We start from the raw sequence: 12,604 nt of genomic DNA on the forward strand, positions 1-12,604 counted from the left end.
GCCTGTAGCTTGCTGAGGGCCTGGCCCAGGCAGAGGCAGCAGGCTCTGAGTGGAGCTGGCAGCGGGAAATGAGGCGCTGTCTAATGGAATTTAGTGATGACTGGATGAGAAGAAGAGGGGGATCGAGGCTGATGCTCAGGTGTCTGACCCAAAGGTGGATACATGTGGAAGAAATTGGAAAACAAGCATAAAGGAGAGAGATCCAAGTGGCAATATGAGGGGAAGTGTTAGTAAAATCTCCCAGCTGGGTCTGCAGTGGGTTTGCTGGAAGACAGCAAGCACTTTCAAAGTGCTTGCCTTACAAGTGTGAGGACCAGAGATCACATCCCTGGAAGCCACGTAAATTACAGGTGGACGTAGTGGCCCACCTGTCATCCCTCCCTCAGAGGGAGCCAGAAGATGGCCAGAGCAGACTGGCCACCAAGACTAGCCCCGTCTGAGCTCTGCGTGAGATTGAGAGACCCTGCCTCCGTGGATAAGATGGAAGAATGGCTGAGGCTGATTCCTGCCGTCACCTTTAGGCCTTCATGTGCACATGTACATATGTACACAGGCTCTCCCACACATGCAGAAATGTTCATACACCACAGGTGAACACCATACATGCACACATAAAAGAATGGAGGGGCGCAGTAATCCACTAGGTGACAATGTGGGAATAATGATGAGTGTTGGCTCCAACACAAAGGAGTGTGGGCTGGAGAGCGTGTTCTGCGGTGTGGATGGCCACTAAGGAGTGTGGGCTGGAGAGCCTGTTCTGCATGTGGATGGCCACTAAGGAGTGTGGGCTGGAGAGCGTGTCCTGCGGTGTGGATGGCCACTAAGGAGTGTGGGCTGGAGAGCGTGTTCTGCGGTGTGGATGGCCACTAAGGAGTGTGGGCTGGAGAGCGTGTTCTGCGGTGTGGATGGCCACTAAGGAGTGTGGGCTGGAGAGCGTGTCCTGCGGTGTGGATGGCCACTAAGGAGTGTGAGCTGGAGAGCGTGTCCTGCGGTGTGGATGGCCACTAAGGAGTGTGGGCTGGAGAGCGTGTCCTGCGGTGTGGATGGCCACTAAGGAGTGTGAGCTGGAGAGCGTGTCCTGCGGTGTGGATGGCCACTAAGGAGTGTGGGCTGGAGAGCGTGTCCTGCAGTGTGGATGGCCACTAAGGAGTGTGGGCTGGAGAGCGTGTCCTGCGGTGTGGATGGCCACTAAGGAGTGTGGGCTGGAGAGCGTGTTCTGCGGTGTGGATGGCCACTAAGGAGTGTGGGCTGGAGAGCGTGTCCTGCGGTGTGGATGGCCACTAAGGAGTGTGGGCTGGAGAGCGTGTCCTGCGGTGTGGATGGCCACTAAGGAGTGTGGGCTGGAGAGCGTGTCCTGCGGTGTGGATGGCCACTAAGGCTGGGCACATGTGAACAATACAGCAAGAACAAGAGAGAGAGGGAGATGGGAGAGGAACCGAGGGTTGTTCCCAAAGCCTGAGCAGACAGCTTGAGTTGCCGTAGCCAAGTTCGATGTGACAGTTTTTGCTTCATATTTTACTTAGTCATGTTTGGTTGTTATCACTTAGACACCTGCTCTTTTCTAATGAGAGACAGAAAGGGAAGCTGGGTGAGGTGGCGCACGACTTTAATCCCAGCACTTGGGAGGCAGAGGCAGGTGGATCACTGTGAGTTTAAGGCCATCCTGGTCTACAAAGTGAGTCCAACTCTGGCTCAAGAAAAAAAAATTGTTTTTGAAAAAAAAATTAGAGGGAGAGGAGAGAGAGAGAGAGAGAGAGAGAGAGAGAGAGAGAGAGAGAGAGAGAGAGAGAGAGAGAATGAGAGAGAGAACGGGAGTGGATCCAAAGGAGAGAAGAAATTATACTCAGGATAGGTTCTATTTTTTTTTTTTTTTTTTAAATCTATTTTCAATATGGGAAGTGGTTGAGGACTGGAGGAGCTAGAAGATCAGACGCCTCAATTTAACATGTCCCAGGAAGTTTCAAAGTGAGATTGAAGTCATGTGAGACTTTTCCTGGCTAGACAGAAGACACACACTCCCAATCTCTGCAGTTAGGGAACTCACGACCGATCAAAGTAATGGTCCCACCGAAGTCGTCTTGGTGAAGCAGTGAGTTTTTATTGGCATTTCCTCCACCTGTTGGTGAGGGATGACTTACAAGGAGCCGGGATGACTCACCAAAACGCCCTCCCTATCACAAGTGACAATGAGAGACAACTGCATCCCTGGAGCCCCTGCAGCACTTGCAGGTAGCTAGGCAGGTGGGGGTCTCCTTGACATCTCTTCTAGGCATCATGGCAGGTCAGTGTCCTCCCCCAGCAGTTATTTGCTGCTCCCTTGGGGAGGGACCTAGTGAGTCCTGTAAATTTCAGCTTTCAGGGAGGGTAGAGTTTGTTGACTTCCTGAGTCTCCTGATCACCCCCACACCCAACCTGCCCTCACTTCTTCCTGAAAGGGATGGTTCCAGCTGGGAAGAAGCTGGGGTACAACATTGTAAGTGGAGAGGCCTAAGGCGTGGCAGATGGAGGCACTAAGTGTGCCTGGCTGCCAGGGCAGGAGCCTGGTGGTGGAATGGCGGTGCAGCTCAAGAAAGAGTTATTTAAAGGGAAAGACTTGAGCAAATTTAATGAGGATGAGCAGCCAGTGTGTCCACAAGCACCCTCACACATGCAGAACATTCTAGAAATGAAGACACAATAACGAGGTGGCATGAATGCTTGTGTGAAATGACCCTAGGGTAAAGATGCTTGCCTCTAAGTGTATGCTGTGTAGGGGTGCGGGAAGGGGTTCAGTTCCTCTGCCTATTAAAGTTAGAAGGAGAAAAAAAAGAGTTAGAAGGCAGAAGAGAAGTGTCACTAGAAACCTTGGGGAGTCCAGCAGAGCCATCCCGTGATGCTAGGGAAATCGAGGTTCCCTCACAGGGTTCTTGGCTTTATTAGTAAAAGGATTATGAGCAGACTCAAACAGAAGCTCAAGAACAGTTTATTAATTAGAGCTTAAAGGGAAAACCCCAAGGCAGGCAGGCTGTGAATCAGAGCTGCCTGGGAGGAAAGGGAAGATGAGCATGGAGGTCAGGCATGCAGGACGAAGGGGAGCTTTAGGAAAAGAGCAAAAACGCCCTTGGCATTAGTTAACCATGTCACAAGTATATTGGGCTCGTTCCAGCATTAGAAAGAAAAGAAAAAAGAAAAGACTAGTTAACACTCTTCTGACTCAGTAGGCAGACCCAACCAAGCATAGTGGAGGCTCACAGGGACTGCTGCCCTGGGAAGCAGCCTGCTCCCTGGCTTGCCCCTAACCCTTAGGGGAGGAGACAAGGGCATGTCTCCACCTAGAGGTAGATTGCATCCTCTGCAACCCGAGTCTGATCACCAGGACCCACATGGTGGAAGGGTAGAACTGCCACAGATGTGTGTCCTCTGAACTCCACCACCTACCATGGTACATACAAGCAAACACCTACCATGGTACATACAAGCAAACACCTACCATTGGCACATACAAGCAAACACCTACCATGGCACATATAAGCAAACAAACATGTAGTTTTTACAGATTTTAAGGGTTCAGTGCTCATGCCTTAAGGTTCCAATGAAGAAAGTAGAGGCCAGCCCCAGCACTTGCACGGAGCAGTGCCTCGGCTGTGTCCTTCTGCCCAGAACAGTGTAGTCTGCACTTACGAGCTGGTTACAAGGGTGGGTTTTCTGCCTAAAGCCTATAATTCCTCAGAAATTTAGAACTCTATACCTGCTGCTGAAAACGAAGCAGGCCAGAGGACTGGCAGTGCCACGGACAGGAGGGACAAAGGCTCAGGAAAATGGCAGTTCTCAGCCCACATCCTGAGTTCCAGACATAAGCCATGTGGAAGCTAAGTGATGTGGCCCTCATGCAGCAGCCCACTGTCTCCTGTACACCTGATAGGGCGGACTCTGTGAAAAGGGGTTGAGGAGGTAGCTGTGGGCTTCCAAGTAGAGGAGCTGGGAATACATACTGGAGAGGCAGCAGGAGGACACCTGTCATCTGGGACTCTCCTTTCACTGCCTGTCCGCAGGTCACTCAGGATCCTACGTGAGGCCCTCCAGCCAGTAGCCCACTGTGTGTCTTTGTGGCGGGCTCAGCATGCGGGGAGCAGACAAACACAGAGCACCTTTTACCAAACGTCCTGTCTCCATCTCATTGCATTTAGGCACGAAGAAATCGAGAGATAGCGATTTTGCATCGCAAGATTGATGAAGTGCCCAGTCGAGCAGAGCTGATACAATATCAGAAGCGATTTATTGAACTCTACCGTCAGAGTAGGTGCATTGATCAAACACAGAGGCTATCGGACCTCGGGGGCCGGGGGGGCGGGGGGACTGGCTCCATCCATTCTAGTATGGTGCAGCATCGGTCAGAGCACAGCCCACAAATGCCACCTTGAAAAGGACTTTAGTTCATCCCCAGGCCTTCTGAGCAGCCCTGGGAGCTGAATTCTGGTGCTCTGACTGTCTGCTCCAAAGATGAGCTCAAGATCTCAAGAGTCAGCTTCAGCCAGCTCTCACAGTGGTTAGCCACATGCCGTCACCTGAGTCCCCTCCTCTTTCCCACTTCTTATAAGTCATTCTCACGCCAGCATCTCCAGGTGGTCCTTGGTCCTGCTCCAGAGTCTCAGTGGAGTTGCTTTAGAGCATGTCCTCCCCATAATCCAGGACCTGTCTCCCCCTAGCCAAAACAGGGGCTGCATCATGTCAGGCTCAAAGCCACCATCCAGGCCTAGGGAGATGGTTCATTAACAAAGCGCTGCCTTACACGCATGTGGGCCTCGGCTTGATCTCGATCCCAAGAAGCATGTTCTTGTTGTTGTTTTAGAGGCTTGTGAGATGGTTTAGTGGTTCAGTACGTGTTTTTGCAGAGGACCATGATTAAAGCCCTAGCCCCCACAGACAGTTCATAGATGTCCATCACTCCATCCTCCATGGTCACCAGGCACACAAATTGTGCACATACATGGCAAGCAGACAGAGCATCCACACATTTCCTAAGAAGTCAGGTAAGCCACACTAGAGGCAGGTAGAGTCCTTGAGACTCACTGACCGCCCAGCCTAGCTTAGGAAGTGAGCTCCAGGGTCATGAAACAGCTTGTCTCAAAAATCAAGGTGAAGAGGGATTAAGGAAGATACCCACTGTCAATCTCTGACCTCCGAATGTGCACATTCATACGTACATACATACATACATACATACATACATACATACATACATACATGAATACATGCAGCCTTTGTCACACTCCACATGGGGTTGGGATGCTGTAGCTCAGGTACTCCTGTGCTACAATGTTGCTCTCTCTGCAGTTTCCGCAGTGCACAAGGAAACCAAGCAGTTCTTCACTTTGTACAATACCCTGGATGACAAAAAGGTTTATCTGGAAAAGGAGGTAAGAGCCTTTGTTTACTGATTTGTTTCTTTTCTTAGTACATCTTCAATTTTGTTGCCGGGGGGGGGGGGGGGGGTGCAGAGCTGCGTTGTACATGTGTGGAGGACAGAGGACACCATGTGAGCTCCAGGACTAGAACTTTGGTCCTCGGGCTTGGCAGCAGGCACCTTTACACTGAGACCTCGCACTAGCCCTAGTTAGAGCCTTTATGGAAAGAAAGTAACAGATGAGCCACCGACAGCAGGTTAACTCCAGAAGATTCAGACGGACCTGGAGCCTGAGATGAAGGCGTCTAGTGGAAGGAGAGAGAGGCTGCCTTCCTGTGCCAAGGGCTGGGCTTTGTCACTGCAAAGCAGGAGATTCTGTGGTAGTTCACTGTCGTGAAGTGAAGCTGGTGTTCTCCCATCCTGTAGTATCACGTGAGAAACACCATCGTGAGGGCCTGGGAAATGGCTCAGCATGTAAAGCGCTTGCCCTCCAAACATGAGGTCCTGAGTTCAATCCCCAGAGCCTGCAGTAGAAAACAAAACAAAACAAAAACAACTGGCATGGCACTGTGCTTATAATCCCAGCACTGGGTAGGCAGAGATGGATGCATCACTATGGATCACTGCCTCGCCCCCATCAGAGCCTCCTGGAAAAGCTTCAGGCCAGCGAGAGACCCTCTCTTAAAAAGCAACATGGGAGCTGGGCGTAGTGGCACACGCTTTTAATCCCAGTACTCAGGAGGCAGAGTCAGGTGGATCATTGTGAGACCAAGGCCAGCTGGGTCTGCAAAGCAAGTCCTGGACACCCAAGGCTACATGCAGAAACCCTGTCTCGAAAAACTGAAAAAGAAAAAAAAAAAAAAAAAGCAAGGTGGATAGCATCATGAGGAATGGCAGCTGAGGTTGTCTTCTGGCCTCTGCATGCTAATGCACATACAAACACATGAAAAACAAAACAAAACAAGAAAAGCAAGAACAAAAACTACCACACCTTTCAAAGTATTAAAGGTAACAGTGCCGTCCCTATCTTTTGTACCCTGAGTCTGAAGTCCAGGCATACCAACTGCTCATGGATGAGCCAACAGGTAAACAGTGCATGTCCCACATGGGCAGATGGAGGCTCTAGCTGTGAGGGCAGAGACAGTTTCCATGGGAACAGGACTGTGAAGCCCTCAGGACCACATAGCCCCAGCCATATTGGTGGACTTAGTGGCTTGGTGGTGGGAGTTGGGAGTCGGGCATAGAGGATGGGCAGCTTCTCCTCTGTCTCCACCTGACTGGCCCACCCTGGGATGACAGCCTCATCATGGAGTGGTGTTTGGGAAGACCAAAATTATCTGTGCTGGCAGTTTGTCCAAGGAGCCCTGCTGCTAGGGCCCTCACAGCTGGCGAGCAGATCCCTTAAAGAGCCAGCCTTCCATATTCTCATGCATTCCAGGGCAGGTAGTTTAAGTAGACAGTGATGGGTTCTCTGAGGAAGGCTATGCAGGTAAGAACATGGTGCTCTCTCTTTCGTCCCTCATGTGTTACTTTGACCTGCTTGACAAGGTATGCATTCTCCTCAGTGGCATTGTCCCAGCCACAGGCACGCCTTCCAGCAGTGAATCAAGTGGTGTAGAGACTTTACTTACACGGTTCCTTTTCACTCCTCCAGATTAGCCTGCTTAACTCAATTCATGAGAACTTCTCACAGTAAGTACTGCCACCCTCCTCCCTAGCCACCCTCCTCCCTGACCGCCCTCCTCCCTGGCCGCCCTCCTCCCTGGCCGCCCTCCTCCCTAGCCACCCTCCTCCCTGACTGCCCTCCTCCCTGACTGCCCTCCTCCCTGACTGCCCTCCTCCCTGACTGCCCCTCCTCCCTGACTGCCCTCCTCCCTGACCGCCCTCCTCCCTAGCCACCCTCCTCCCTAGCCACCCTCCTCCCTGACTGCCCTCCTCCCTGACCGCCCTCCTCCCTGGCCGCCCTCCTCCCTGACCGCCCTCCTCCCTGGCCGCCCTCCTCCCTAGCCACCCTCCTCCCTGACTGCCCTCCTCCCCGACTGCGCTCCTCCCTGACTGCCCTCCTCCCTGACTGCCCTCCTCCCTGGCCGCCCTCCTCCCTGACTGCCCTCCTCCCTGACTGCGCTCCTCCCTGGTCACCCTCCTCCCTGACTGCCCTCCTCCCTGACTGCCCTCCTTCCTGGCCACCCTCCTCCCTGGCCGCCCTCCTCCCTGGCCGCCCTCCTCCCTGGCCGCCCTCCTCCCTGGCCGCCCTCCTGGTCTTGTGGTGTGTCTGAGAATGTGTGATGCATGTGTGACCAGGTACTGGGACATGGTTCTCTCACTTTCCCTGTCCACTGAGGGCAGACATGACTTAATGGAAGAGTCTGCAAATTACAGTGCTGTGAGTAGAGAGCCTGCCTTGCACAAGGACCCGAATTTCATCCCAGAACCCACAGAAGGAAAAGTCAAATGTCGTGTCATGACTGTAATCCCAGAGCTGGGGGTGGAGGTGGAGGGGATAGAGGTGGATTCTTACAATTCAGTATCCAGCCAGCCTAACCTGCTCGGTAAATCCCAGGCCATTGAGGTAACTTGCCTCAAAACTTCACAGTAGGTGGGCCCTGAGGAAGGATGATGCCTGAAAGTGTATTTTGTAAGTTAACATCCATCCTCTAAACTGGGCGTGTAGCTCAGTGGTGGAGTGATGGGTACAATGCATGAAGCCCTGGGCTCATTTCCCAGCACTGTGTAAACTGGGACTTCTTGGCACAGTTCGGGCACAATCTAGGTACATGGCTGACTTCTTGGGGTCCCCCACCCCCTTTCTAACAGTCCCACGTGCTGGACATAACTCTGCTGACTTCCCTTTCAGAGCCATGGCCTCCCCTGCTGCCCGGGACCAGTTCTTAAGGCAAATGGAACAAATCGTCGAAGGCATTAAACAAAGCAGGATGAAGGTCAGCTGGCTTATATTCCGGCCCCGCAGGGTCTGTGGTGGCGAGGAGGGCCTGGGCGTAGGCTCTGTATCATTCTGCATTGCCTCCCATCAGGCACGAGACTCTCTGGTGGGGTAGGCCTGAGCAGGCATGAGCACTCCCATATGCCAGACATGTGCTGCCCGTCCGTGTCCCCCCCACCCCCCGCCCATAGACAGTATTAAATGAGTGGTGCCACCCCCTCCCCTAACTTTCCCAGCAGCCTTCCTCTCTTGTCTAGCCCCCTCCTTCCTGGGCATATACCTCATGGCATTTCACCCCTAAATCCACTCTTTCCACATAAAGTGCTGGCATGTGCTTATGATCCACATGCAGGGGGGTGGGGGGAGGGGGCTGACGGGGAATCCCAAGGGCTCAGTGGCCAGCCAGCCTAACCTGCTTAGCCAGTCTAGGCCAGGTAGAGACTCTTTCTCCAAAAACAAGGTGAGAGATAAAAACCAAATTTAATCCCCTGGCCTACACACATGCACATGTGCACATAGATCCATGTAACTTACACATGCGTTCAGGCACACGCAGGCAGCACCTGCTCTTCCTGCCTTCATCTCCTGCATGGCTGATGGTCTCCATTTAGCTTCCGAAAATACTGCACACAGCAGCACCTGGTCCTGCCGAGTTGCCTCTCCTCTCAGAGGCCGTCTGCATCACAGAGTCCACATGCCCTCACCAGCTGCAGCTCCATCCCACTTCCCTTAGCGCTGGTGCTGCTGATAACTGGGACGTGCATTTTTTTTGTCAGGCACTTGTTGGTCAGGTCTGGTTTGGTTTGGTACCAGTTGCCAGGATGTGCCCTGTGAGAACAAAGACTTTCCTTGTTCTGGTCTAACTTGAGGCTCTCTGTAGGTGTTCAGTACTGTTTGTCAAGTGAGCAGCCTCTGGGACCCTGAGAAAATATCAAGTGTAGTGGTGCTAGTGCACGCTTGTGTTCCTAGTGCTGGGGACCTGGGCCTTAATACCCAGCCAGCCTTGGGTGTTTGGGAAGTTCTAAGCCACTCAGTGTTCCTGTCTCTAAAACAAGATCAGGCCAACAAGGCAGCTCACTGGGTATAGGTACATGCTGGAAGGAGAAAGCTGGCTCCCACAAGTCGTCCTCCAGCCTTTGAATAGCTTAGAAAAATCTCCTTAAGTCAACACTAGTGACTCTGCATAAGATCAGAATCCTAAAACCAGCCTACGACAGTTAAGACAGTTGTAGATAGCTTATACCATGACACAGTTGTGATAAATGAAGGAGTGATACACACACACACACACACACACACACACACACACACACACACGATTCTATCCATCAGGGTTACTCAGCCAGAACACAGCTGACATTCTGGGCAGATGACTCTCCACCCTGTCACTGTCCTAAGCAGCAGCCCCTTGCCAGGACACCTTTCTTGCCATTGTAACACTCAAAACCCCTTGCCAACTCTCATAAGTACCCTCCAGAGACAAAGTAGTCCCCAGTCGAGAACGACCCAAAGATACATTCTGTTCCTCTAACGTGCCAGAAAAGTTGAGCTGCTGAATAGATTATAGAGCCTGCAAATGACAGCGTTCAAGAAAACAGGCCAACTGAGAAGTTAGGTTTAGAAGGAAGTGCCTGGAAGAAATGCTAGGAATGCTAACCAGGGCTGCCTGTGTGGCCGCTGTCCGAGTGCCTGCTCATCCACCACCGTTTGCCCCAACGTTCCCAACAGATGGAGAAGAAGAAGCAGGAGAACAAGATGAGGAGAGACCAGCTGAACGATCAGTACTTGGAGCTCCTGGAAAAGCAGAGGCTCTACTTCAAGACGGTGAAGGAGTTCAAGGAGGTGAGAGGGCACGGGCTGGGCAGATGGCAGCCAAGAGCAAGTGCACAGTCCCCTCTAGATGCCAGCAAAGGCTGGCGCTGGGAGAGGGCGGGGCTGAAGAGATGCCTTAGTCAGCAAGGTGCTTGCTGTTAAAGGGGAGTACTTGAGTTTGAGCCCCAGAACTCACAGGGTATGGCGCCCGCTTGTGACCTCAGTGCTGGGGAAGAGGCCAGGGGACCTGTGGGTCTCGTTGGCCAGCAAGCCCAGCCCACTACTCCATGAGTTTCGGGCTAGTGAGACACCCTGTCCTGAAAAAGTAAGACAGGGGCCAGCAAGGTGGGTTAGTGAGTAAAAGCACTTCCTACCAGGCATGATAACTTGGGTTCAATAGCCAGTACCACAGGATGGGCAGGGGGAGCCAACCCTGACAAGCCACCCTCTCATCTCCATGGCGGGCACACTCGTACACACAAATTAAATACATAGAATTTTACAAAGAAACAAGGTATAGACAATGCCTGAAGAGCAGCTGCTAATCCTGACCTCTGACCTCCATAGGTACATATGCACACATGTGCTCAAGCAGGCACACACGTACACACATGAACAAAGTAAAAAGAAGCTGTCCCGTGCTGATGCTTTAAAGATTGTTCTGTCTTCTCCTTCCACCTTATTCTTCTCTACCTGCTCTGCTCTTTGTTTTCTGATTTAACTTTTGGCACCCATGTCCGTGTCTGCCTCTCACCTTTTCAAATGTTCCCCAGCTCTGGCTGTGCCTCTGGCGTAAACCAGGCCATACACAGATCTGCTGTCTGTCCCCAAGGAGCCTCACTGTGGTGAAGGAGGCAGGCCAGAAGCTGAGACACAAATGAGCAGAAGGCCTAGTGAGCAGGAAACAATAGAAGCAATAGTCTCAAACTTTACCATGCGGGGAGACAAGTGCAGATGTGGTCAGAGCAGGTTCCACAGGCTGAGCCGGGCCCCGGGAGCCCATCAAGGGACAGCCAAGGCCCTGAGGCACAGCAAGAGCCCAGCACCTGAGGTGGAGTCTATAGGTGACACACATGTGTATGCAAGTGCATGTCCATGCAGACCAAAAGAGGCCACTGGCCGTCTGCTCTTCCATTCTTCTGCTGTATTCTCTTGAGACTAGATCTCTCACTGGATCTAGAGCTAGGCCAGCAGCAAGAAAGTCTCACCAGTCCTTCTGCCTCACTACCCACAGCACCGGGGCTACAGGCATGGCGCAGTCACACCAAGCTCTCTGTGTGAGTGATGTGGATTCGAACTCAGGGCCTCATGCTTGCCCAGCCATCTCCCCAGCCCCTCAGCTCTCTTTTGGTTAGAGTCATTAAGAAGCCATGGGGAAAGCCTGGGGTTCTTAGAGGTTTGCTAACAGAAGTGTCTTGAGCTGTTGTCACCAGAGGAAGGGAATACAGGGCTGGTGTCTCAGGACACTGGACACCGCTGGCAGGGTGATGTCCCTCAGTGACAGCCTCAGTGTATTTAGTCACAGCCCCGTCCAGTTCTCAACGTGTCTTCTGTGCATTTATTTCTTAAGGCTGTGAACACTCAGCATCTTTGCTGTTAGAACCTCTCATGTTTCATCTGCTGTGTGTACACTAGGCCTGCCTTACTCACATCTTAGGGTACAGTGTCCAAGGCCCCTTCTCTACTCTTACACCCCCAAACAGACTGACAAATACGTGTCTGCTTTCTGCTTCTGTCCTCTTGGAGATTTTAAGAAAGTTCTGTCTATAGAAAAGATAGAGCCTGGTCTCCTGTCTTCAGCCCAGGGGCTTCATTCATCACATCTGTCTTGACACAGAAGGTCAGTAGGCCACCAAAGAGTGCTACAGTGCTGGTGGCTTCATGCTAGGAGACTGACTGACTTGTCAGAAATGGCACTACGACTGGAGAGAGGGCCCAGGGCATCTTTGCAGACCCCCACATGAGTACCAATGACCAAGAGTTACTGTTTCTCTCTTACTCTGCTTTTCCAGGAGGGCCGAAAGAATGAGCTATTGCTGTCCAAAATCAAAGGCAAGGCCTCCTGAAAACCCGTCTCCATTTCTGTACGTCGCTGGTATTTTTTTAATGGCATGTATAGACTACAAGATCCTGAAACAGTTCTGAAAATGATGGTGGAGAGATCCGGGAAGATTCATCTCAGCTCTCCGGACACATGTTTTCCTTCTATTTGTTTCATCTCGTCTCTCCTGGCTGCGGCTGGTGGATGCAGATAGGCTAACCCCGTGGCTCAGATGGCACCCGACCCCTAGGAAGAACTGGGAGCCATGTTCACGCACTCTAGCCATTCAGTTTTCATTTCTCCAGGAACACTGCATTTCTGAAGGCACCTGCATCTGTGCGGGTCCTGAGAATAAAGAGCATTATGTTCAGCAAGTATTAATTGAGCAACTGCTGAGAAATAAACCGTGAGGTAAATGTAGCAGCAC

At 52.0% G+C, this 12,604-nt stretch overlaps 1 protein-coding gene across 1 annotated transcript in view; it reads left to right on the forward strand.

Moving 5' to 3' along the window:
- Nucleotides 1-12,372, forward strand: part of Ccdc93 (coiled-coil domain containing 93) — a 67,331-nt gene extending 54,959 nt beyond the window's left edge. Inside the window, exons 17-22 of the mRNA XM_051148196.1 lie at nucleotides 4,167-4,275; nucleotides 5,314-5,396; nucleotides 7,038-7,075; nucleotides 8,238-8,322; nucleotides 10,053-10,166; nucleotides 12,149-12,372. Coding sequence (XP_051004153.1) covers nucleotides 4,167-4,275; nucleotides 5,314-5,396; nucleotides 7,038-7,075; nucleotides 8,238-8,322; nucleotides 10,053-10,166; nucleotides 12,149-12,202 — 483 coding nt within the window. The 3' untranslated portion in view covers nucleotides 12,203-12,372. The remainder of the gene's footprint in view (nucleotides 1-4,166; nucleotides 4,276-5,313; nucleotides 5,397-7,037; nucleotides 7,076-8,237; nucleotides 8,323-10,052; nucleotides 10,167-12,148) is intronic.
- The last annotated feature ends 232 nt before the right edge of the window (nucleotides 12,373-12,604 follow it).

The sequence above is a fragment of the Acomys russatus genome, chromosome 6 (assembly GCF_903995435.1).
Source record: "Acomys russatus chromosome 6, mAcoRus1.1, whole genome shotgun sequence".
NCBI lineage: Eukaryota > Metazoa > Chordata > Mammalia > Rodentia > Muridae > Acomys > Acomys russatus.